The 27,203-nt window shown below is 44.3% G+C and overlaps 1 protein-coding gene across 3 annotated transcripts in view; it reads right to left on the bottom strand.

Annotated features, from left to right (window-relative positions):
* LOC128405947 (UDP-N-acetylglucosamine--peptide N-acetylglucosaminyltransferase 110 kDa subunit-like) overlaps positions 1-27,203 on the bottom strand; it is a 121,306-nt gene that overhangs the window by 92,101 nt on the left and 2,002 nt on the right. The window contains exons 2-4 of one of the 3 annotated variants that reach the window (XM_053372998.1): positions 18,719-18,869; positions 6,985-7,228; positions 3,656-3,724 (exon numbers count right to left, since the gene is read on the bottom strand). In XM_053372998.1, coding sequence (XP_053228973.1) covers positions 3,656-3,724; positions 6,985-7,228; positions 18,719-18,869 — 464 coding nt within the window. Of the gene's footprint in view, positions 1-2,007; positions 2,147-3,655; positions 3,725-6,984; positions 7,229-18,718; positions 18,900-27,203 lie in introns of those variants that run through there. The other 2 variants (XM_053372997.1, XM_053372999.1) reach the window with 2 other exon arrangements.

The following is a 27,203-nucleotide window of genomic DNA, read 5'->3' as shown; positions in this document are numbered from 1 at the left end:
CGGAGAGCAGGCTCAGAGACTCTTCACTGGACACCAGTGGAGAGAGCACAGGTCCTCCGCTACCCACGCCCACCCTGCGCAGAAGGCTTCCGCGCAGGGAGGCTAGGAGGAGACTGGGCGTCAAACAACTTTTATGTTGGAAAAGGTTGAAGAAACGCCCACTGTCGGATTCTGCCAGCGACTGAGCAGCCACGAAGTGAGGGGCTGTCCAGCCAGGAAAGGTTTAACCAGGCCACCTACCCAGGAGTGGCGGCCACTTACGCACGAGCAACCCCATAACCATTAGACATATCAGTTAATATCTTGACCCTGCTCCACTGAATTGAAATTTCAGCCTTCATGACATAGGAAAACGGCCAAGTAAACAGCTCTTTTCGTGGAGGAGGGTCAAGATATTAACTGATATGCATGACATTTCAGAAACAGCTATATAATCCCGAGTGTAGTAAGATAAGACCTTTGGAGCAGTTTTTTATAAACTGCCCTAATGGACAAGGGCAGGTTTCCTTTTGAGAATCATAAAATTCCTGTTACTCAAACACATTGCTTTCCGAACGTTTCGGAAGTGCCATGGACTTCTGGAATGGATTAAGTTTGGTGCTTTTGTTTTTGTAATTTATTTTGTGCTTTTGTTTTGGAGGCTTTTTCAATTACTTTGTTTTTGTGACTGTGTGGAACCCAGTTCAAATACTGATGGACTGATTGTTTCACTGTGGAAAGGGATCGAAGCCCCCCATCCAAACAATGACTTTACTACCGATGCATGGATTGATTGATTGATGGATGGATGGATGGATGGATTGTGTGACTGCGGAAAGGGATAAAAGCCCCCCTATCCAAACAATGACTATCATCAGTGCAGGTAAGGAAAAAAAATAATTTTAATTTTTATCATCTACAATACTGTTTTATTTACTGTATAATACAGTACATTATTGCTTTCAATTCATGGATCAATGGTCTAGTTAGATAGCAAAACCCGTGTTCAATGGCTGTTTTAGGGGTTGTTTTTAAAAGCCTGGAACAGATGGCTCCGTTTTGCATTCCTTTCCATGGGAAAGAACGTCTGGGTTTCGGAACAGATTCAGTTTGAGAACTGTGGTACCCCTTTTACAGAAAGGTTCAGCCTTGCTGGCGTCCTTGGTTTCGGAATGCTTTGGTTTCAGAAGGGACTTAGTTTGAGAACCAAGGCACCACTGCAAGTAGAAATTAAATTAGAAGATCCAGGGTACCGCACGAAAGACACGGTCTCTCTCTCTCTTTTCAAAGAACAAAAACTTGGCTCTCTGAGCCTGACCTCACCTGTCCAGGATGAACACCTGAATGTTACCTTCACAACCTCAAATGACAGCTTTGTACAAAGGTCCCGGTCCCTGCAATGCGAGCGCGAGAAGTCGCCAGCGCCCCCTAACAGCACACCGCTCGCACCCTCGCTGCCAACCGCGCGCTTTGCCGCAACGCCCATGGGTGCTGTGAGAGGCCAACCAGACCGATTCATCTCCCGGACAAGCCTGCATGAAAACTGGGGGCAGAGGCGGGGGTCTTAAATTTGTGTCGGAAACCTCGATGCATCACAACCCAATTTCGTCAAGAGGCCTAGAGGAGCCGCCCGGGTGGAGATGAATCATCTAGTCCACCATTCACAAGGGCCCCATCACACGCAGTGCGCGTTTCCGCTGCGCCGCCTTTGCGCTACCACAGGACCACAGTGCGTCATCGGCAGAGCAGAACGCTGCAATCCAAACAAAGAAGGAAAAAAGGATAAAAAAAATGAACCACCAGGAAGAGTTAGATGCTTTAATCAAGTCCTTTCCCAATTATCTCTCTTAAATCTTAAGGTACTTTTTTTACGTTTATTTCTCGGAAAGAAACGTGGCTAGGACTATCAATTGCTCTCTAACGTTACTCGCTCGTACAGAAAATATTTAAGCAGTTTCCAAAGCCACAGGACAGAATATTCAGGCACGGAGCAAATGTTTTTTGTCGTGGCAGTTACAAACCCGTTACCATATTTCTCATGTGAGTTTTCGGTGCGTTCCTTCCTGGAAGAAGAGGAGGAGGAGGAGGAGAGTCTCTGCTTTAGATCCAGCCCTCGAGCTCCCTCTCCTTACGCATGGAAAAGGTTTCCCCCACCTGAAACCTTCTAAATGTACTATCAGTGTTGGAAAACCAAAAACGAGAGAGAAAATAAAACAAGATCATTAGTAAAAAGTTCCAACAAAGCAATCGATAATCTCTGGGTATGTCTTAACACAGGGGGGTGGAGGGCGGTTGGTCTGTAACGGGGGGGGGGGGGCATGCAGAAGGGAAAGGGGTTAATGGGGGGGCAACAGCAAACTGGAAGAAAGGCTCCGAAACTACTGCAATAATTGTATTTCAATTCAGGTGGTAAAGATTGTGCTGGTTTGGTCTTGCAAATGCACTGATGGCCAAAGAAATACATTGCCGTTTGTCCAGAATATATATAGATGTATTTCCCCCCCCTGGTTTAATGGAGTTCTTGCAAAAAATGGAATAACACTTTCAAGCTAGGCGTGTCTCTCCAGAGCTCTGAAACAAAGAAGTCAGCAACCTAAGGCAGGCGCGATGTCTCGGCCGGTGACCAATCACACTAGAAGCCGCGGTGGCGTGCGATTCGAGTTAGCTGTCCGCCTGGTGCTTTGGAGAAGGCGTTTGGATGCCCCCACCCCATTCAGAATAGACGCAATGGGGCTGGCCGGAGCGGCTGCCTGCCCAATCGGTGCTTGGAATTTGTCCGTTCCCAGAACCTGAAAGCGGATTCTCCCGAAAAGCAGGCTTTCTCCTCTCCCCACCCACCCCCCGCCCTGAACGGCAACCAGTCGGAAGCTACACTGTTGACGCACCCCACTCAGAAGCAGGCGCGTGGGGCTGGAAGGGAAGGACCTCTGGCGCTCCTTCTCGTTCCTCCGTGCCCCAGCAGCACAGCTTTGTAAGGTGGCTTGTAACAAGGCAATTTCGGGTCCCGTTTGAAAGCCCCCGCTTGGCGGAGAGCCGTTTTGGGGTTCGAATTCTCGGCTGCAAACCGGACTGCTAGAAGCCACCGTCCCACTCTCGGCCGCACATTTTTCTTTGATCAGCTCATCTCCCGAGCAAACCAGCCACGTCACTCAACCCCTTTGGACAAAGACAGATTGTTCAAAAGAAGCAAACCAGGACCAGGACTGTTTGCCAGCCTTTCTTCCACTATGGAGACGGGGGCGGGAAAAGGTTAAAGAATCATCTTTTTTTCAATGCCATATTCAGAAGGAAACATTCGATAAGGTTCTTCTCCACTTACAAGCCGCAAAGGACTTTAGAAGAGTGCCTGCTTCTCACAGGAACCACGGACTAAGTCAGCAGGCAAGCCTCAGTTTGGAAGGAATGTTTCTTTCCAGATCAGAGAATGGTGGTGCCCCTGAGTCACATCACAATAGTGGGTAGTCGCGTTCTGCGGCAAGACTCAACGTCTTAAAACCAAGTATTAACGGGGGCTTGCCAGATCTGGCCCCGCAACTACGCTGGGGGAATTCAAGGCCTTCGGCTTCTCAGCCATTTCTCGGGAGTCTCGCAGATCAGCGGAGCATCGAAGACTTGGCGCAAGCGTTCACATTCTCAAAAGACTGATGTTTTAAAACTCATTCTACAGAACACCTACCTTGGCTTCTTCCAAGCGACCCAGGGCTTTGAGCAGATTCCCCAGGTCACTACGCACGCAGTACAAGTCCTGGAAATTAAATGCATCGGGTCAGTCCCCAAAAGAGGCAATAGTGACATCAAAAGATTATATACAGTGGGGCCTTGGTTCTCAAGCAGCTTACTTCCTGAACAACTTAGAACTCGAACGCTGCAAAGCCGGAAGGAGGTGTTCCGGTTTTTTAACTTTGCCTCGGAAGCCGAATAGACTCCTGAGCTTCCGTTTTTACTGTTGCGCAGCAAATTTTAGTCCCCCCATCATAATTAAGGGTTTTTTCATCCATTTTACCTGTACGCAGCAAATTTAAGCCCCCCCCCATCGTAATTACCGTACTTTTCGCTCTATAGGACACACTTTTTCCCCTCCAAAAATGAAGGGGGAAAGTGTGTGCGTCCTATGGAGCGAATGCAGGCTTTCGCTGAAGCCTGGAGCGCAAGAGGGGTCGGTGCGCACCAACCCCTCTCGCGTTCCAGGCTTCAGGAAGCTATCTGCAAGCCTGCGGAGCCCGCAAGCCTGCGGAGCCCGGCGGGAACTCCCACCAGGTTCCACAGGCTTGCGGACAGCTGCCTGCAGCCCAAAGCCCGGGGAGTGCGGCGCTGTGCACCTCGGGCTTCGGGCAGCTCTCTGCAAGCCTGCGGAGCCCGGCGGGAGTTCCCGCCGGGCTCCCAAGGCTTGCAGACAGCAGCCTGCTGTCCTCGAAGCCAAAACAGCGAGACGGGGCGCTGCGCAGCCCTCCATCTCGCTGTTCCAGCTTCGGGAGGGCTGCGCAAAGCCTCCGCGGGGCGGCGGGGTGAAGGCTACAAAGGATGTCCCCGAAGCCTCAAGCCTTTGGAGTGCAGCTGCGCTCCAAAGGCTTCAGGGATCTTTAAGGCTGGCGGTGGGGGAAAGCAGCGCTTCCCCCCACCGCCAGCCCCACAAGCTCGGGGGGCAGCGGCAAGGCCTGCTCTTGAACACACCTTGAACGCGCCTTGTTTTTGAGGGGGGAAACAAGAAAAGAAATTTTTTTTCCTATTCTCCCCCTCCTATGGTGTGTCCTATGGTCCAGTGCGTCCAATAGAGTAAAAAATACGGTAAGTTTTCCCCCATCCCGTTTGCATCCTTGAGCAGCTAATTTAAGGCCCCCCCCCCGCCATCGTAATTGAAGCCTTCCATTTCTGATTGCAGTGTTCTGAGGCGATATTTGGTGCTTTTGTTTTTGCTATTTTTTGCATTTTTGTTTGTGTGGCTTTTTCATTTTCCTGACTGTGGCTCATTTTGCGTTTTATGGTTGATTGATTGGTTGTAAGAGAAATTGATTGACTGTATTGATTGTATGACTGCAGAAATGGATCAAAGCCCCCTATCCAAACAATGACTATCATCAGTGAAGGTCAGGAAATTTTTTTTAAAAAAAATTATCATCTATGGTACTGTCTTATTTCTTTTATAGTACAGAACATTGATGAATGCTTTCATTTTACGGATCAATGGTCTCATTAGATAATAAAATTCATGTTAAATGGCTGTTTTAGGGGTTGTTTTTATAAGTCTAGAATGGATTAATCTGTTTTGCATCACTTTCTATGGGAAAGCCTTGGTTTTTGAATGGACTTCTGGAACGGATTCAGTTTGAGAACCAAGGGACCACTGTATATAGAGATTGTACAGTCTCTCATTATCTTCATCCTTTGTATGCTTGGTTCCTTTAAACATCAGAATCTTGCGGAAACGGACAGGTCTTGAAAACACCACCAAGAATAACACAGCAGATTCAACATGGGGACAAAGTCAGCCCCACTTAAGACCCCCCAAAGTGCTGCCCCAGATTAATATATGTGGCTGTATGTTCTCTGCTCTTCCTGGACTGGTACCAACAACGGGGGAGACACAAGCAATTAAAGGAGAGTGGCATAGATGGGCAGTTTCAGGTGGATTGCCATGTTGATCTGTGATAGTTATAAGAAATAACAAGTTGAAAGATGAACAAATATTTTTTAATAACTCCAGTGGCACCTTAAAGATCAACTAAATATAAGCTTTCAGTGTATGAGCTTTGACCTGAACCCCCCCAAAACGGAGGTAGATCACTGTCACTTTTTATTTTCTAAGTAGATTGCAGTCTCTTGGGAGTTGGCCGTCCCTGATACACAATTAGAAGATGGGGAACGGTTATGGAAAGGGGATTAATTTGACAGTTTGCAGTTCGCTGAAAGAAAATGCTATGGCCTCTTTTAAGGCAGAATACTCTTCCTCAGGGCAAATAGGGGTTGCCTGAGTCGTGAATGAAAATGACCGCGTATTAGGGAAATGTATTCTGGCAACCTCCCTTTTGCAATTTTTTGAGACTTCAACTGACCGCTTTTGACACCCTTCCGGTGCAAACTGGGCACAGGGCCCTCTTACAACCAGTGACTCATCTAATAGTCGAAATAAATAAATAAAAACTGAGTATCTGACGAAGTGTGTATTACACACGCAAGCTCATACCTTGAAAGCTTATATTTAGTTGATCTTTAAGGTACCAAAGGAATTATTTAAAAAGATTTTTTTCATCTTGTTATTTATTATGATAGATGGGCAGTGTAAGCCATCACCTGGGCACTTGTTTAAGGGTGTTTAAAAACGGTCTTTCAAATGGTCAGAGCAAAAGCGATCTCGTACTTCTATGCATCAGCAAACCAGCTTCAAAAAAAGACTAGGAAACTACTGAGGGGAGTCCAAGCCTTGAGACACAGGCACAGTACCACTATACTGCAGTACCACTACAGCCTCGAGAATAACTAAGAGACTTAAAAGATAAATGTAGAGGACCCCGACAGTAAAGTCCAATCACTAACAACTCTGGGGTTGCGGCGCTCATCTCACTTTACTGGCCGAGGGAGCCGGCGTTTGTCCACAGTTTTTTCCAGGGTCAGGTGGCCAGCACGACTAAGCCGCTTCTGGCAAAACCGGAGCAGTGCACAGAAACGCTGTTTGCCATCCCGCCAGAGCAGCGCCTATTTATCTCCTTGCACTCGGACATGCTTTCGAACTGCTAGGTCGGCAGGAGCTGGGACCGAACAGGCGCTCGCCCTGTAGCGGGGATTCGGACCGCCGACCTTCCGACTGGCAAGCCCAAGAGGCTCAGTGGTTTGCACCACAGTGCCACCCGCGTCCCACTTCCGAGGAGACTTGGACGTTTCGGAATACGAAGAGCCAGCTGCAAAGCTTTCAAATCTAAAAACGGAAATGCTTTCGGAATCGCGCCGGTTCAAAGCCACGACTTAGGTTTCAGAGAGAACTCTGCCTTCTCCCGGCGGAATTCAACTTACAGGGTTGTACTGCAGGGCAGAGACATAGGCCTGCACCGCTCCTTCCATGTCGCCTGCGGCAACTAAAGCAGCGGCGAGGTTGATGTATCCATCAATGAAGTCCGGCTTGAGGCGCAGGGCGTGTCGATAGTGCTCAATTGCCTCCTGCAGTTGGCCCCGTTCCTTGTACACGTTCCCCAGATTTGAGTAGGCTTCGGCCAGCAGCGGGTTCTGCTTGATTGCCAAAGTGCTGAAGTGAGCAGACCTGGGAAGGGGGAAAACGCAAGATTGGCTGGCATTTAATCTAATAGGTACTATCTATCTATCTATCTATCTATCTATCTATCTATCTATCTATAGGTAAAGGGGACCCCTGACCATTAGGTCCAGTCATGACCGACTCTGGGGTTGCGGTGCTCATCTCGCTTTATTGGCCGAGGGAGCCGGCGTACAGCTTCTGGGTCACGTGGCCAGCATGACTAAGTCGCTTCTGGTGAACCAGAGCAGCACACGGAAACACCGTTTACCTTCCTGCCGGAGTGGTGCCTATTTATCTACTTGCACTTTGACGTGCTTTCGAACTGCTAGGCTGGCAGGAGCAGGGACCGAGCAACGGGAGCTCACCCCTGGGGATTTGAACAGCTGACCTTCTGATCGGCAAGTCCTAGGCTCTGTGGTTTAACCCACAGCGCCACCCGCGTCCCCATCTATCTATCTATCTATCTATCTATCTATCTATCTATATAATATTTCCTCTTTTATAACAAATTACAATCAACAATGATTCAATTTTACATCCCCCCCCCCCGCGACTTCCCTCATCTTCCCTTTCTGGTTTGTTACAAACATTGTTTTCTGCATGTTGATGTACTTTAAATATTGTTACCTTATCTTCCTCCATATTTTAATTAAATAAAATTGTGAATGTTTATTCAAAACCTGCCAGAGTCCATTTCTTTATGTTGTTTTTGTAAATAGGTTGTTAAAGATTCCCATTCATTTTTAAAGTCTCTATTGTCTTTTTCATGCAATTTATCTGTTAACTTTGCTAATTCTGCATAGTTCATCAGTTTTTCTTGCCACTGATCTTTCGTCGGTACTTCTTCAGTCTTCCAACCTTGAGCTAATAAAATTCTTGCCGCTCTTGTAGCATACATGAATATTTTCCATTTCTTTTTTTGGTAGTTCAAGAGCTGAAATGCCTAGCAAAAAAGCTTCTGGCTTTTTAACAAATGTCATTTTGAACATTTTTTTCAATACATTATATATCATTTCCCAAAAGTTTTTAACTATTTTACATTTCGACCACATACGATAAAAAGTGCCTTATCTAATAGGTACTTTCAACCCGCTTTGGTACCATCACATTATTTGATGGTGTACAGACATGTACAGAACTTCAACACAAAACCATTATTCCTGGCTTGACGCAAACAAATTCTGCTTGAGTGGTGGGAAAAGTAACTTGCATTTTGTGCAACCTGACAAGATGCCCACTCTTTTCATCTGGGCCCATTAGGAGTTCCAAATTTTGCCAAATTCTGAAAGAATCAGAAATCAGGAAGACCAAAATTTCAGTAAGGAATAGGGGAAATATATAATTTATCTTAAAAACCATTGTAGACAGCTAGAATCATGGGTAGGCAAACTAAGGCCCGGGGGCCGGATCCGGCCCAATTGCCTTCTCAATCTGGTCCATGGACAGTCCGGGAATCAGCATGTTTTTACATGAGTAGAATGTGTCCTTTTATTTAAAGTGCATCTCTGGGTTATTTGTGGGGCATAGGAATTTGTTCATTTCCCCCCCAAAATATAGTCGTTGTCCCCAAGGTCTGAGGGACAGTGGACCGGCCCCCTGCTGAAAAAGTCTGCTGACTCCGGATGATTACAACACTTGTAGATTAATGTTGAATTCTGGACCTAACAGAGATGTAAAAGATGTGGATTATTATAAAACATGCCAGAGGAAATGGTTAACAAAAGGACCCACAATGGGGAGGAGGCAAGTCCAGGAGATTCTTTGGAATCTTGTTTTCATGTTGGTTGTTGGATAATCAATCGTAAGACGTTAAACTGAAAAACTGAAGTGTTTTTTTTTAGTAAAAAACCTTCTGAATTAAGATATACCATATTTTTCCATCTATAAGATGCCCCCATGTACAGTGGTACCTCTGGTTACGAACTTAATTCGTTCTGGAGGTCTGTTCTTCAGTTGAACCCATTCTTATCCTGAGGCCCGCTTTTGCTAATGGGGTCTCCTGCTGCACAAAGTTTGCAACCAGGAGCTGCTACTTTTGGGTTAGTGAAGCTCATAACCTGAAGTGTTCGTAGCCAGAAGCGTTTGTAACCAGAGGTACCACTGTACAAGAAGCTCCCTATTTTGGGGGACTCAAAGATTTAAGAAAATGGGGGAGGGTGGCCTAGAGCAGGCATAGGCAAACTTGGCCCTCCAAATGTTTTTGGCCTACAACTCCCATGATCCCTATCTCACAGGACCAGTAGGTCAGGGATGATGGGAATTGTAGTTCCAAAACAGCTGGAGGGCCGAGTTGGGCCACCACTGCTCTAGATCAGTGGTGATCTAGACCATTGGTCCTGTGAGCTAGGTATGATGGGAGTTGTAGTCCCAAAAGATCTGGAGGGCCAAGTTTGCCTATGCCTGGCCCAGAGTATAAGATGCCCCCTAATGTTTGACATTATTTTTTAAGAAAAAACCTAGAATGGTAATAAACACCAACCACACATTGTAACTACGTCCAAGACAAGGAATGCTGTTTGTTATTTCTCCTGCATTAATAACGCTCTGTGCAGTACTACTACAATCATCATTAATGGAAATACCATGTGAATAAATGACAAAAAGGTCATTGCTTTTCGCCTGTTCTGCACTCCTTTTTCGAATATCCTTTCACAACTAGGTTTAAGAAATGCAGGCGCCCTTGGGAAAGAGCATGGTCATTTAAAACATTTCGGGGTTACTTGCACAAGGACAATCGTTCCGCCTGCAGTCTGCAAAAATATGCTAGAGCTCTATACAGCCAGAGGAAGAAAGCTGAAATTCCGGCAAAACAACCTGCATGCAACCCACGTCTTTGCAGTGAAAACCTCTGCTGTGCGCAACTACATGGAACCAGCCCAAGTCAGAACTAGCAACGCTGTTCACATGTTGCGCCAGCAACTCTTTTTCCCCAAAGCAGCCTCCTTTTTCTATGAATAATATATATTAAGTTTCCATTTTATATTAATAAAATGTGATCACATTTTCCACAATCTTCAAATAAAGAAGGAATGTCCAAAGTCAGTTTTGGGGGCCTAATCTGGGCCACCGGTCAATTTAAACCCCCCCCCCCGAGGTAAAATCCCCCCCAAAAAAGCTCAACAACTTTGGTCGGCCCTCACGCATGTTCACTTCTGGCCCTCTTTGAAATAAAATGACGCCCTCCTTCCCTCCCCACCTCATGGTTCCCTTAAATATTTTTTATCTCATCGCATGCGTACGCCTTCCTCCTGACTTTCTATCTTGTCTTCTTAAAATATAACCAATCAATAAAAAGATATATATGATAAGTCGTCTTCTTCGAGTCCGGACAGTTTGCGTACAATGGGCTTTCCTATCTTGTATAAATTTGCTCCAGCCTTTTGGAAACATTTGATCTTGCTGGTTTCAGAATTTCCCTGCCCGCTTTGCCAGTTCATCTTCGACTGCCATTCTCGTGCCATTGGCATATCCTGTGGCTTCCGTTTATGAGCTAGTAAAATCCTTGCTGCTGTAGTCACATACCTGAAAAGGTTATGGTCCATTTTCAGAATCTCACCACCTATTCTTCCTGACAAAGATGCTTCTGGTTTTCTGGTAAATGTCTTTTTACACATTTTCTTTAACTTGTTCTATATCAGGGGTGGCCAACTCCCAAGAGACTGCGATCGACTCACATAATTAAAAACACAAGAGGGACTTGACATCTTTTCGCAGGGCCTGCAAGACAGAGCTGTTCTGCCAGGCCTTTGGCCAGGGTTCACCCTGACTCATTTTCTCTTTGTATAAGAACAAGCATGAAGGAGGTTTCCCAGCCTGCTCACAGGTCCTTATAATATCAGTGGAAACAGTTGGTCCTGGCGAGTACTAACCGCATTCAATTTTAACCTGAGGATTGTCATTTGTCCAGTCTAATCTTAATTCCAATTTATTTGAATTAATTTTAGGATGCATTTTAATCGTTTGTGTTATGTATGCCGGCGTGGTTGCTCGAGAGCAAACAGGCAAGTCTCCCCGTTGGTCTTTTCAAGGCTTTATTATCTGTCCAAAACGTTCACAATGCAGATCGACTCAATTCTATGTCTGCTCACTCGCTAGCAGAATCTGGGAGTGGGCGGTCCTTAAACCTTCCCCAGCAGAGTACAGTGGTACCTCAGGTTACATACGCTTCAGGTTACAGACTCCGCTAACCCCGAAATAGTGCTTAAGTTTAAGAACTTTGCTTCAGGATAAGAACAGAAATCGTGCTCCGGTGGCGCAGCAGCAGCGGGAGGCCCCATTAGCTAAAGGGGTGCTTCAGGTTAAGAACAGTTTCAGGTTAAGAATGGACCTGTGTCTCTCCCTTGCCCTGCACCCCTTCCCCACTGGAGGCATGGCTTTCCTCCTCCGCGGAGGAAGTGCTGCTTCTCACAATCTTTGGAGGCTCCCTGTAACCTAACTGCCCTTCCACCTCTCGCCTCTGAGCTGATGACAGTTCCCTGACAGTTTGATTGCTTGTTTTTATGCATATTGTATTCTTTATATGATTCTAGATTCAGGTAGGCAGCCGTGTTGGTCTGACGCAGTCGAAATATATTTTTTTAAAAAATAATTGTCCAGTAGCACCTTAGAGACCAACTCAGTTTGTTCTTGGTATAAGCTTTCGTGTGCATGTACACTTCTTCAGATACACAGAAACAGAAGTCCCCAGACCCTTATATATAGTGGGAGGGTGGGGTGGGGTTTTTCTCAGGATGGTAGTAGGAGATGAGTGATTGACTCAATGGGTATGGTAAACCTGTTGAGGTTGGAGAAGTCACCAAACCCTGATATACAGAGGGAGGATAGGGTGGGGTTTTTCTCAGGACAGTAGTAGGACTCAATGGGTATGGTCAACCTCTTGGCAAGTGTGAACGACTGCAATTAGTCCTACAGGAAAATGCAAGGGACAGTATGCAGATGATTAGCATATGTAATGAGACAGGAATTCAATATCTCTATTAAGACCAGGTCTCTCCATAGTTGCAGTTGAGTGATAACTCAGCTTACTACTAAACTGCAAACTATGGAGTTCGCAAACTATGGAGTTTACAACTTGCTGAATTACAACTTATTATCAAACTGAAAACTATGGAGAGACCTGGTCTGAATAGAGATATTGAATTCTTGTCTCATTGCATATGCTAAAGCTATTTTTAGTCATCTGCGTACCATCCCTTGCTTTTTCCTGCAGGACTAATTGTGGTGGTCACGTGGGATTGCTATCTGTCCTGTTGTTCAGAATGCACAGGGACAGAGAGCCCATGAATCATTGCCCTTCGCAGTTTTTAAAAAATTGAAGCGAAGTGTGACAGAAAATGACTTGCATAGTATGTTTACTACTGACCTTCTTGATGAGCTAAGAGGAGCCAGTACATTAATTCCAAACCTTGAGGCCTCTGAAGTTTTAATGAAACAATTGGCTTATGAAAATGAAAATGCTGAATGCAAGACTGCTCTTAAAGCGATTTATCAGAAACCAGAAACAGATAGTGCTCAAATGATTAAGCCTTGCCAGAATATTGGCACTGAGACTCATAAATCTGCCCTCCTAGCAGCAGCTTTGTCTCCTTCAATTCATTCTGCTAAAGACAGGCAATGCCACAACAGGTGGCCTTCCAGCCTGGGTTTAAATGGGAGAACGAAGACAGTTGTGCCAGCTGATTGTCAGTCTTCTACCAAAGTCACAAAAGCAGAGCCAATTGCTTTTAACACACCGCCTCCTGTGGCAGATCTGAGCCATGCCACTAAAGGCAGTGCTGGTTTCGACCTAGTGACAGCAGAACTTGCTAATTTTTAGTTCCCTCTGGTGGTTTATAAAATTAAGACATAGCATACAGGTCCGATTCCACCTCAGACAGTGAGACTCATTCTTCATCGCCTATTACAGACTGTTTTTTCTCCTTTCCTCCCTGAACTGAAAATTCCTAATGAGTTTACTTTACAGCAGTTGCAGAGTTTTTTGGTCACCTCATACACGTGATTCTCCTTAATACAATGTCTTCACTTACAGGACTCCTTTTTTCCCCAGCCACTGCTGACAGAATACCGATTTTAGAGTGGCTACCTTTGCCTAATACACCGCCTCGAAATATTGCTGCTTGTTATTTGCATTTTTTCTAAACAGGAGCACGAGTCCCTAATGAGTTCTTCTCTTCCCTGTCAGATTGCATTTACTGATTATATTGGGACAGTTCATTTTAACCCTCCTAAAGGTCCATGCCTGGTTTTGATTCAACAGGTGCCAAGGAAATTGGTTCCTGTTCAAAACGCACTTACACTTTCTAAGGATGGAGCTCCCTCTAGAGGTGTTTTAACATATAAGGACTCTGAAAATAACTGGCTTTTTTTTTTTTACAGCTAATCAGATGAGTGCACAGAGATCACTGTGGATACTCAATATGTGTTTAATCTTTTTATCACATTTGGCTAATTCCTATCTTTCTCCTATGCTAGATTTTAATCTACTCTCTCTGTTCTTGACACTGAAAAATTTCTTGACAAATAGAACTGTGCCTTTCTATGCTGCTCACTTTCGCTCCCACACAGGATTCACGAAAGTCATTTCAGAAGGTAATCAACATGCTGATTCTGCTCTGAAATATTTATGTCCGTTATTTTCTAATGCAATTGACAGCCATGCATTTTTTCACCAGGGAGCCAAGCAGCTGCATAAACAATTTTCCATTCCTCTGACACAAGCTAAGGATATTATTGGGTGTCCTTCATTAACTGTTTCCTTTCCTAATAAATTTTCTCCTATGGAACGCCACTGCAGGAAAGAGGTACCTCTGGAACGCCCTCTAGTGACGTGCCAGCAGCTCCCCAACCCACAGTGAGAGGGACCTGTTCCTTTGATTACCTGGGGGCAGGGATGCCCTACTGTTCTTACTTCCTCCGGTCCTTTGTGGATTCCAGGTCGCTGTATCCATCCCTATCGGCCAAGACATGCGCTGGCACCAAGACCTGCAGAAACCCATTCCGAACTTTGCAAGGACCATGACCCTGACTCCGCCTCAACAGGTTCAGCAGCCCTGTGTGAAAGTCCGTCGTGCCTGTCCTCATCCTCAAAAGGCTGAGGGATGCCCAAAGGTGACATGGGGAATGCTGAAGACCCTGACCTTTGATGCCAGGACACAACTTCAGCATCATGATGTTCAAGCAGAACCAGAGACTTTTTTAGTAGCCTTGATTAGTCAGCTAAATATGAACTCTATGCTGATTTTAACATGTATATTATTTGTTTTCTTTACACCTAGTACTCAATGTATCTATCTTCCCCCTGACACTTCTTCTAGTCATATCTATAATTTGAGGATGCGTTTAGCTGAAATTACTAATTGTCAGGGAAGACTTAGAGTTAGAAGTTTCCAGTTTCCCAGAGGGAGAAAGTTTTCCACGGGGGGGGGGGAGGAGAGCAGTGAATCTAATAGAAGAGAGCAACAGGAACAACAGGGAGGGACAGGATGTTCACAGGGACGGCAATGGTTAAGTTCTAGCTCAGATTCGGAGGAGAGATACAAGCCAGCTCTAGCCAGGAGGTTAGAAAAAAGAGCGGGAAAGCAAAAGGAACAGCTCCTTCGCCATTTTGAGAGTGGCTGGTCACGGAGAAGCAGAGCTCAGAAGGTATCTGAAAGAAGTGACTCTGAGGAATAACATTTAAAGATAAGAACCGTTTATAAGATTGTTTGTTAATATGCAATAAAAAGTTATAAAATAACAAGAAGCGTTTGTGTGGTGATCTGAAGAGGACAACGACCAGTCCTAACACTAACGTCTCTCATTTTTGTCTGAGTGAAACATATGATATGTACACTGCCTTAGGAGATTATATGATCCCAGTTTGTACACAACATTTTCATATGACACGACACAGACATGTGAAAGTGGTTTTCTTGAATGGATTCCTGAAGGTGTCATTGGTTATACCAATCTCCATGATTGGGGAACAGTGACACAAAAAAGTTACCTCTGGATGCAATACACACCTAGAGTTGCAGCACCGCCAGACACCTCTTGGCTCAGATTGTGAATTGCAGTGAGAAAGCAACTCACTTTTTGGAAACAGGAAGGCCAACTTGGAATTGTTCATGTTGGGATACTGCCAGGGAGACAAAGGCCATCATGCCTCCATGTCGTCTCCGTTGCGATCCATCGATCTCCCGTAGATACAGTATCAGTCAATTAGCGACACGAAGCCTCAGAAATAGCTTGCCACATTCCAGAGCTCTAGTGCACGCTCTATCAGCAGAGTTCGCACAACGAAAGATGCACTCAGGAGAGCATATTTACAACTTTATTCAGCGTTGGTCAGAACAAAGGAAAAAATATGACTGCCTGCTTCGATGTCTCAGGCACAGAGAAACGAAAGCAATAGACAAAATATAAACTTCCTGTGAACAGGAAATACGCAGACTCTGTGACTCACAAAGCCTGCTCCCTTTTAAGGTGGAACGGAAATATCCTAACAGTTCACGTGTTCAACAGATTACTTTTAACTATGCTCATGTGCACTTACCAGATGGCTGGTTCTTCACGTGTAATCGAAGAAGTTATAATTACATTCCCGCCAATTTATGTGATGCTCAGTGCTGCCTCAGCAGACTGACGTTGGTCATGCCTAGTCGCTCAATTTAAAAAAAGAATAGGCAGAGGATGTCAAGCTCTACTTCAGGAATGTCTGCTGGAGAGCTTTATGTGATACATGAACACATGCAGGACAATGGAGAGGATACAATACCTCTACTACCTTAACCTCTACTATCTTAAGCTCTTCTTACAAAAAACTAAACAATTTTTTAAAAAAATTAAATAAACGAAAAACGGTGAGATGTGGTGGTCACGTGGGATTGCTATGAGGAATTATGAAAAATGTAGCAAGCCATTGTGTCAGCAATGAATGCATTGCTTTGACTGGGCTTGAGCCATTTTGACATGATTCCTGATCGAATCCCACAAGCCTCTGCACTTCTGCCATTTTCTTCTCTCTCTGCCTGACAGTCACGTATAGAGCATTTTACACAGACCAGTTGTTCACCAGGCATCCTGGGCCATAAAGATAGGAGATAGTTTTGATGTAGCTTTTGTTAGTTTAGGTAGATCTTAAGGGCCAGGAGATGATAAAAATGCCTATCTTTCCTTGCCATTTAAAAAAGGACAAGGAGGTGATAAAAATGCCTATCTTTCCTTGCTGTCCTTCCTCTCCTGTTTACTGCCTGTTTATGACCTCTGGGGTTTGCTAAATGCATTCCTCCTTGATTCCTGTTTTATTTACCCTAAAACATGTATGCATGCTCAATTTAGTTCTTTGTAGTTAAAAAGGATTCCTCTGATCTGACTTTGTCCCACGTGGGGATGTTTTTGAAATGCTCAGAAGAAATCTGATTGGTTCTTACAAATGCTGTGTTAAGAGTTAACATTGGTATAAAATCAAACAATAATGAAATTACCTCCTGAAAACAAGTCAGGATCAAATTAAAACCTAGTTAGATGGCTTACAGCAGGATTAGGGTTGGGAACAGTAAACGCTCATCAGGCCCAACTGTTTACGCTGTTCTTATATGGGCCTGGGAGAATGCTGGGAGACCTCTTTTTTCATACTAGTTCTTATACAGACTTTGGTTTCCATGTATCTGAAGAAGGGCACCTGCACACGAAAGCTTAGACCCAGAACAAACTGAGTTGGTCTCTAAGGTGCTATTGGACCATTTTTTTCCTTTTGTTATTTCTATGATGTTAGCCCAGGCTTCCTCAACCTCGGCCCTCTGCTGTTTTGAGACTACAGTTCCCAGCATCCCTGACCACTGGTCCTGGTAGCTAGGGATCATGGGAGTTGTAGGCCAAAAACATCTGGAGGGCTGAGGTTGAGGAAGCCTGTGTTAGCCGCTCTGAGCACAGCTTTGGCAGGGGAAGGCAAGATACAAATGAAATGTATTATGGTTTCATTATTATTACATTGAAAGGACCCAGCCTCATAAGTAACTTTGTCTGCATCAAAAACTGGCAAAACTATATTTCTAAGTTTGTCTGGAATGGGGAAAAGCCTAGAATAAAATACAAAATACTTATTGATACTAAAGATAGAGGAGGCTTCTCCCTTCCAGACCTAAAATTGTATTATGAAGCTGTTTGCATCACGTGGATTTGGGACTGGATAAAATTAGAGAGCGATGAAATATTAGATTTGGAAGGACATGATAATAGATTTGGTTGGCATTCATATTTATGGTATGGGAAAGATAAAAAACACAAAGGTTTTAATAATCATATAATAAGAAAAATGCTTATAAAAGTATGGAATAAATATAAAGATTTTTTAGAACCCAAAACTCCATGGTGGCTCTCGCCAGTGGAAGTATTAGCATTAAAGCCTCTTTGTAAGAGAGAGAAATGGCTGACGTACAGAGAATTATTAATAGAGGCTTAAAAAGGGTTAAAGATGAAAGAATATGAGAACTAAAGACTACATTGCAAAGTTGGTTACATCATAGACAATTGAACGAACAGTTTAAGGAAGACAATAAAAAAGGTTTCAGCTACACAGTGTCAATCTTTCAAGAAGAGCTAATTGAGAGTGATATGAAATTACTAAAAAAAATGTATAATCTCCCGTTATATGGGGAAATGCTGGATGAAATGGTAAAGTCAGCACAAATAAAGTGGACTCAGGATTTAGGTCATAATATACAACTGGAAGATTGGGAAAAGATGTGAAAGGTGAATTTAAAATTTACAGATTGTATCTTATTGAAAGGGAATTATATGAAAATGATGTATAGATGGTATATTACGCCAGAGAAAGTGGCAAAAATGTATAAAAAGGGATCTAAAACCTGTTGGAAATGTAAAGAAAAATATGGTACATTTTATCATATGTGGTGGGAATGCAAAAGGGTTAGAAATTATTGGGAAATGATATATAATGAATTGGGGGGGGGTGCTTAAAAAGACTTTTGTAAAGAAACCAGAAGCATTCCTCCTAGGAATTTTAGATCAAGATTTAGAAAAAAAGGAAATTATTCATGTATGCAACAACAGCTGCAAGAATTATATTAGCACAAGCTTGGAAGACAGAAGAAATACCAACGAAAGAATAACGGCAAGGGAAACTTCTGGAATATGCAGAACTGGCAAAATTAACAGATAAATTACATGAAAAGGATAACAACGACTTTAAAAGAGAATGGGAACCATTTACGGAATATATGAAGAAGCAACACAATTGGACTCACTGGCAGGGTTTGAATAAACAAACACAATTGTATATAACAAAAAGTAAGATTATACGTATGGGGGAAATTTTGGGAAACAACACACAGGGTGAGTAATATGGAAATAAAACAAAATGGGAATATGAGGGCAGTCCAGGGGAGGAGGGGGGGAAATATGGAAAATTGTTAGAGAAATATTGTTAGAGAATGTATACATGGAAAAACTGATAAAAATATTTTAAAAAGAAAAAGAAAGGCCCCAGCCTCCTACCTGTCCAGCCTGCGACACTGGAAGTGAATGGATGAGAGCAGCAACAGGACGCCGGTGTTGTCAGGCTCCTGTCTCCACAGTTGCATGCAGTGCCTCTCAGCAGCTTCGAAGTCTCCCGCCTGGTACTCCCGGTGAGCCAACTCTGCCAGCCCTTGGAAGGAAAGCAGACGTTTTGTTGGTTCTGAAGGATCACCAAGACATTTGGATGGGGGGGAAACAAAAAGTTAGAAGAGGGGAGCCAAAAGCGGACAGACAGCGGTGTGCAAATAAAAAGGTGCAATGGCTGGCGTGATGCAAAACCCCAAGGGGGTCTGTAGGGCGAATGCAAACAGATCAACTAAACGTCAAACTACAATTCCCAACATCTCTGACCACTGGTCCTGTTAGCAAGGGATGATGGGAGTTGTAGTCCCCAAACAGCTGGAGGGCCAAGTTGGGCCATGCCTGATCTAGAGCAGTGGTGGCCCAACTCGGCCCTCCAGCTGTTTTGGAACTACAATTCTCATCATCCCTGACCTACTGGTCCTGTGAGATAGGGATCATGGGAGTTGTAGGCCAAAACATCTGGAGGGCCGCAGGTTGGGGATGCCTGCCTTAGACCAAGGTTGCAGTCGCCAAAACAGAATATCTAGTTGTCATTTGGGGGCAAAAAGGCTCCAAAGTCTTATTTTTCAAATAATGGAACAACTGTGATTGATTCTGAGCTCAACATCTGGCTAGTTCATTTTGTACAAAGATTACCATAATAAAAGACAAAAGTGGAAAAGACCTAACAGAAGCAGAAGACATCAAGAAGAGGTGGCAAGAATACACAGAGGAATTATACCAGAAAGAAATGGATGTCTCGTATACCCCAGGTAGTGTGGTTGCTGACATTGACCCAGACATCCTGGAGAGTGAAGTCAAATGGGCCTTAGAAAGCACTGCTAATAACAAGGCCAGTGGAAGTGATGATATTCCAGCTGAACTATTTAAAATTTTAAAAGATGATGCTGTTAAGGTGCTACACTCAATATGCCAGCAAATTTGGATACTCAGCAGTGGCCAGAGGATTGGAGAAGATCAGTCTACATCCCAATCCCAAAGAAGGACAATGCCAAAGAATGCTCCAACTACCGCACAATTGCACTCATTTCACATGCTAGCAAGGTTATGCTTAAAATTCTACAAGGCAGGCTTAAGCAGTATGTGGACCGAGAACTCCCAGAAGTGCAAGCTGGATTTAGAAGAGGCAGAGGAACCAGAGACCAAACTGCAAACATGCACTGGATTATGGAGAAAGCTAGAGAATTCCAGAAAGACATCTACTTCTGCTTCATTGACTATGCAAAAGCCTTTGACTGCGTCAACCACAGCAAACTATGGCAAGTTCTTAAAGAAATGGGAGTGCCTGATCACCTCATCTGTCTCCTGAGAAATCTCTATGTGGGACAAGAAGCTACAGTTAGAACTGGATACGGAACAACTGATCGGTTCAAAATTGGGAAAAGAGTACGGCAAGGCTGTATATTGTCTCCCTGCTTATTTAACTTATATGCAGAATTCATCATGCGAAAGGCTGGGCTGGATGAATCCCAAGCCGGAATTAAGATTGCCAGAAGAAATATCAACAACCTCAGATATGCAGATGACACAACCTTGATGGCAGAAAGTGAGGAGGAATTAAAGAACCTTTTAATGAGGGTGAAAGAGGAGAGCGCAAAATATGGTCTGAAGCTCAACATCAAAAAAACGAAGATCATGGCCACTGGGCCCATCACCTCCTGGCAAATAGAAGGGGAAGAAATGGAGGCAGCGAGAGATTTTACTTTCTTGGGCTCCCTGATCACTGCAGATGGCGACAGCAGTCACGAAATTAAAAGGCGCCTGCTCCTTGGGAGAAAGGCGATGGCAAACCTAGACAGCATCTTAAAAAGCAGAGACATCACCTTGCCAACAAAGGTCCGTACAGCACTGCCCCGCGGAAAACCCGCTAGACGAAAGGGTTTTCCGTTTCTGAGTTGCTTCGCAAGACGATTTTCCCTATGGGCTTCCTTCGCAAGACTAAACGTCTTGCTAGTCTTGCGAATTTTTTTCCGCTCCCCCCCCCCTTTTTCTAAGCCGCTAAGCCGCTAATAGCCTTTTAGCAGCTTAGCCGCTAATCCTTTAATAGCCGCTAAGCTGCTAAACTGCTAATAGCGCTAATCCACTTAGCCGCTAATAGGGTTGCTTCGCAAGACAAAAAAACCGCTAGAGGAAGAGAATCATGGAACGGATTCTTTTCGTCTTGCGAGGCACCACTGTATAGTTAAAGCCATGGTTTTCCCAGTAGTGATGTATGGAAGTGAGAGCTGGACCATAAAGAAGGCTGATCGCCGAAGAATTGATGCTTTTGAACTATGGTGCTGGAAGAGACTCTTGAGAGTCCCATGGACTGAAAGAAGATCAAACGCATCCATTCTTAAGGAAATCAGTCCTGAGTGCTCACTGGAAGGACAGATCGTGAAGCTGAGGCTCCAGTACTTTGGCCACCTCATGAGAAGAGAAGACTCCCTGGAAAAGACCCTGATGTTGGGAAAGATTGAGGGCACAAGAAGACGGGGACGACAGAGGACGAGATGGTTGGACAGTGTTCTCGAAGCTACAAACATGAGTCTGACCAAACTGCGGGAGGCAGTGGAAGACAGAAGTGCCTGGCGTGCTCTGATCCATGGGGTCACGAAGAGTCGGACACGACTAAACGACTAAACAACAACAGTTCAGATGACAACCTTGAGCGAGGTTAAGATCTTTGAGAACTGAAAGAAGAAAAGCCATCTATACTGGCCCATTCTGGCCTCTTTTTCTTAAGGACGACTGCTCCTGCTCAGGGTGGATAAAAATCAATGGTTTTTTAAATTAACTTTTTAAATTAAAAAATCAGACTTTTTTATTCAAATCGGATTTTTTTAATTTAAATCGGATTTTTTAAATTTAAATTGGATTTTTAAAATAAAATGCTTTTGGAGGAAAATTTATTCTAAAGAGAGTTTTCTATTTAAGTTATAGTCCAAAGGCTATTCATCAGGAAATAAGGATTTGTTTTAAGTTTTTCATGTGTGCTAAAACTCAATCTTAAGGGTTTTTTTATTAAAAAATTGTTCAACCACATCAGTTAACAAACATGGATACATATGCTCATGTTATTGTTTCAGTTAAATTAATTGTTTAAATTGTGATGAAGGAAATGATTCTTTTTCTCCTTCCAATCAAGTACAGCAGAAAAGTTGTCCAAATAGAAACTGTTAACTTATTAAACCTCACCATCATTTCATAATTATCTGTCTATGTATTTCTAATAGTAGAACCAAATCAGTCATTTTTGATATAATTGTAAAAACGACTCTGAAAATTGATGATTTCAAAAAGGAAGCCTTCCTTCCAGTTGCCAATAATAAGAGGATGCCAGCAAGGTTGAACCTTTCTGTTAAAAAAGGATTTTACCATTCCAAAAAGAAAACCTTCCTCCACTTGTCAATATTAAGAGCAGGGGTAGGCAACCCAAGGCCCAGGGTCTGGATCTGGCCCCATTGCCTTCTAAATCCGGCCCACAGACGGTCTGGGAAGCAGCGTGTTTTGACATGAGTAGAATGTGTGCTTTTATTTAAAATGCATCTCTGGGTTATTGTGGGGCAGAGGAATTTGTTCATTTTTCCCCCCTTCAAAATATAGTCCAGCCCAACACAAGGTCTGAGGGACGGTGGACCAGCCCCCTGCTGAAAAAGTCTGCTGACCCCTGTAACTGGGTGTTGCCCAAGGCTGAGCCAACATCCTGCCCACCCATGGCAGAAAAACCAGGCGAGACTTGAACCCCATAATGTGTGCTGCAGAAAGAGAGAAAGAGACAGGCAGCTTGCATGGAACAGAGAGGGAGGGAGGGAGGGAGGGCTGATAGTAGTAGTAGTAATAATAATAATAATTTATTATTTCTACCCTGCCCATCTGCCTGGGTTTCCCGAGCCACACTGGGTGGCTCCCAACATCAACATCATCATCATCACTTAATTTAGGGAAGCTTTTGGTATCTGAAGGACTATTGTATTTTAATATTTTGTTGGAAGCCGCCCAGAGTGGCTGGGGAAACCTAGCCAGATGGGCGGGTATAAATAATTATTATTATTATTGTCATTATTATACCCCACCCATCTGGCTGGGTTTCCCAAAAGAAGACGCAGAGCAAACCATGTGACCAAAGAACTGTGGATTGGGATGAAGGGGAAATTGCTGTCAGAGCAAAGGGCAAAGGCCCAGTTAAATTCAGGTTCAAATGCTCTGCTGCGAAGCGACAGACCAGTAACCGTCGCTCAACCCAACCTCCCAGGGTTGGCGCGAGGGAGCAAGGAGCAGAGGGAGAACCGTGTAGGCTGCCCCCTGACCCCTTTATAGGAAGATCAAGAAATAGGCAAGCAATAAATAAAATAAAAATACAATGTTGATCATGAGCTAGCTGAATTGAGAGGCATAGGATTCAAGCCGTATGGAGCAAACTTCACACACACCACTTACAAAAATGCTCTTTTCTGTTCCAGAAAGGCCAACAGGTTGGTTACATTTAGGGCACAATGGTCACTCACGTCGTAAAAGATGAAACTCGCAACTTACGCACATTTAACCTGCGCACATTCAGCTTGCCATGCTTGGCTAATTATTATTATTATTATTATTTCTACCCCGCCCATCTGGCTGGGTCTCCCAAGGCACTCTGGGCGGCTTCCAACAAAAGATTAAAAATAATTAAAACATCAGTCATTCAAAACTTCCCTAAAAATAAAAAATTGAAAGGGCCATGTGTCTGGGTAAAAAGCCTTTGGCAATCCCACTCTCTATCGAACCCAAGGTGGTTTCACAAGCCAACGTAACCCCCAAGTTAAGTTGAGAATCGCCTGTATATAAAGAATTTTTCATTTGGACATTTTGAACCGTTTTCCAACTGAGATCAAAGTTCTAGTGGTTGACATTCGGACATACACCAAATACTGACCACGGACTCGTCTCTTTCTTCCAGGCAGTGTAAAGGTACACCAATCCCCACCCTTACCTGTTTAGAGAAGTTTTGAATGACTGATGTTTTAATGTCTTTTTAATCTTCTGTTGGAAGCTGCCCAGGGTGACTGGGGAAGCACAGCCAGATGCGCGGGGCAGAATTAATTTAGTAGTAGTAGTAGTAGTAGTAGTAGTAGTAGTAGTAGTATTGTTGTCATCATCATCATGAGATTCTGAAGTGTGTCCTGAACAGTGTCATGTTGCTGCATTATTATTATTATTATTATTATTATTATTATTATTATTATTATTATTCCTACATTCTCTGCTGCTCCTGGAAGGGGCACCTGCCCCTGAGAAGGGGCTTCATAGAACCCCTGACTGCAACTGCATTTCAAACAGGTCGGTTTCTTTTGTTCAAAAACAAAAGAAATCAACACACTGTAGTTAAATGAGAATATGCAAGGAGCAGATGGCTTCTTAAGGAGTTGGGACTCAATGTATGCTTCTCTGTAATTTTCCTTTCAAGCCGGCAGCTTATTACGAGGTCAGCAGACAAGATCAGCAGAGCAGGTTGACACCTAAAGCTGAATTTCTATTGTGTAGACCTATTTTTTATTTTCATGTGCTGCCAATGACCAGGCACAGCACTCAAGTAGGATCTGAGATTTAGACTACACCACATTCACATGTCACACTACCTACATAGGACCTTTGCAAGTAAACCACCCAGTGCCTGATTTATGTGTAAGCTAAACAAGCTCTAGCTTAGGGCCCCACTCTCTTGGGGGGGGGGCCTCAAAAAAATTGAAGGAAAAAAACTGGATGTACATTTCCAAAAGAGAAGATAAAAAACAAATAAAATAAAACCGACATACAGCAAGTGTTTAGTGTTGTGTCGGCTCCTATTTGTGATGCGCAAGTGGCTTTAGATACCCATCACCATATTTTTCGCTCCATAAGACGCACCTAGTTTTTAGAGGAGGAAAACAAGAAAAAAGATATTCTGAACGAAATTCTGAATGAAACAGTGGATGTATGATTTTTGTGGTTCATGCTGTGGCCACAGACATGTGATCTGATGGTGAATTTGGGGTGACCCAATGCAAAAATCCTGAGGATCCATGTGGATCCGTGCTTTGCAACCATGTTTTTGCGCCATTGCGGCCCCACGCAACAGTGGGTGCGTGATTTTTTTTGGTGCAGGCTATAGCCATGGACATGCTATGTGATTTGATGGTGAATTTGGGGTGACCCAATGTAAAAATCCTGAGGATCCATGGGCTTTTACCTTCCCCCTCCCAGGCAGCCTCTGCTAGCATCCCTTATCTCTCTCCCGATCCCACCATCAGCTGCTTCCTTTCAACACTCCCTTCCCTCTTGTTTGCCTTAGTGTCTTTTCCTTAGCTGGAGAAGTTTTTTGCTCCTCCTTTTCTTCTAATTTCTCTCCTTATTGCTTTAGTCTTCCTGCTTCCCCCCTTTGCAAGTTTGCTTTACCTCCCCCCTCCCAGGCAGCCTACTCTTTCTCCAGCGTCCCTTATCTCTCAGCGGCTTTGTTTCAACACCCACTTTCCTCTTTCAAAAAAAAAAAAAAAGCATGATCTGCTTTTTGCCCTTGGGCAATTCGGCTCCAGGGACCACGCATTCGCTCCATAAGACGCACAGACATTTCCCCTTACTTTTTTGGAAGAAAAAAAGTGCATCTTATGGAGCGAAAAATACGGTAGGTCCATAAGTTACCATATAGCATATATTCAACACAAAAAACAGCAACAATTGGTTGTGGACAAAGGACAGCTGGACATATCAAGGGCCCCATTACCTTCAGTAGTTTAGGGCCTCATCAAACTTAAATCCGCCCCTCTATCAATCAATCAATCAATCAATCATCTATCTCTCTATCTTATGCCTGGTCTAGTGACAACAACTGGTGATGATTATTAATTTATTATTTATACCCCGCCCATCTTTTTTAAAATATTTTTTATTCATTTTACATATAGTCGCATTGCATGACAACATGTCTTCATACGAAATCTCTTTGGCTCTGCTGAGCCTCCCTCCCGCCCAATGGTTTTTTACAAACTTCAATTTTGCTTCCATGCATTTCACGTCCTTTCCTGTTCTTGTGATGTCATTCCGGAAGTTAATTACATTATTCATCCTGAATTTGGTTGCCTTTCTTCTGGCAAATCTTCAGATCACCCTGCTACTGATAGACCCGGGGGCTGGATCCGGCCCAATTGCCTTCTCAATCCGGCATGCGGACGGTCCAGGAATTGTGTTTTGACATGAATAGAATGTGTCCTTTTATTTAAAATGCACCCCTGGTTGATTTGTGGGGCCTGCCTGGTGTTTTGACACAAGTAGAACGTGTTTTTATTTCAAATGCATCTCTGAGTTCATAGGAATGTGTTCATTATTATTTTTTCCCAAAATAATCCGGCCCGAGGGACAGTGGACTGGCCCCCTGCTGAAAAAGTTTGCTGACCCCTGTACAGTACTAGATTGTGCGAGTGTCTTTCCTCAATAAACCAAGTCTTCAGCCAAAGACGCACAGGTAATTCAGGATATTCAGACCAGAGGCATATTGGGGGGGGGGGAGTGAACCAGCAACTCAAGATGAGCAGATCTAAGAAGTGTAAATCCACTTACTTATTCGCCCCAGGGGGCAGTTTGGTCAAGCTGGGTTTCAAGGCTGCCGAAAGGCACAGAGGTTGCCCGCCCATCCCAGCAAACAGCTGCTGCCCTGCCTAGTGACTGTATTTTTCCGTGTATAAGACTGTATTTCCCCCCAATTTCTTTAATTCTTGATTTCCTCGACATCTGATGGGAGGGCGTTCCACAGGGCGGGCACCACCACCGAGAAGGCCCTCTGCCTGGTTCCCTGCAACCTTGCTTCTCGCAGGGAGGGAAGCACCAGAAGGCCTGCGGGAGAGCCTACTTTGCTCTATAGGCAAAGTGAACTCAACACAGGCTCTCCTTGTGCATCTCCCTGTGCATCGAAACAAGAGCAAAAGAGAGCAAACAATAAGAGAGGGGGGGAAAGCAAGAGCACCTCAATTTCAGCTCTCCCTCCGGCTCCTGTTTATTTGGCTTAGTGTAAAGAAGAAGCTAAGGGACGCGGGTGGCGCTGTCGGTAAAAGCCTCAGCGCCTAGGGCTTGCCGATCGAAAGGTCGGCGGTTCGAATCCCCGCAGCGGGGTGCGCTCCCGCTGCTCGGTCCCAGCGCCTGCCAACCTAGCAGTTCGAAAGCACCCCCAGGTGCAAGTAGATAAATAGGGACCGCTTACTGGCGGGAAGGTAAACGGCGTTTCCGTGTGCTGCGCTGGCTCGCCAGATGCAGCTTGTCACGCTGGCCACGTGACCCGGAAGTGTCTCCGGACAGCGCTGGCCCCCGGCCTCTTAAGTGAGATGGGCGCACAACCCCAGAGTCTGTCAAGACTGGCCCGTACGGGCAGGGGTACCTTTACCTTTACCTTTAA

This window comes from Podarcis raffonei, chromosome W (assembly GCF_027172205.1).
Source record: "Podarcis raffonei isolate rPodRaf1 chromosome W, rPodRaf1.pri, whole genome shotgun sequence".
Classification (NCBI taxonomy): Eukaryota; Metazoa; Chordata; class Lepidosauria; order Squamata; family Lacertidae; genus Podarcis; species Podarcis raffonei.
This window is presented reverse-complemented; position numbering and strand designations above follow the sequence as displayed.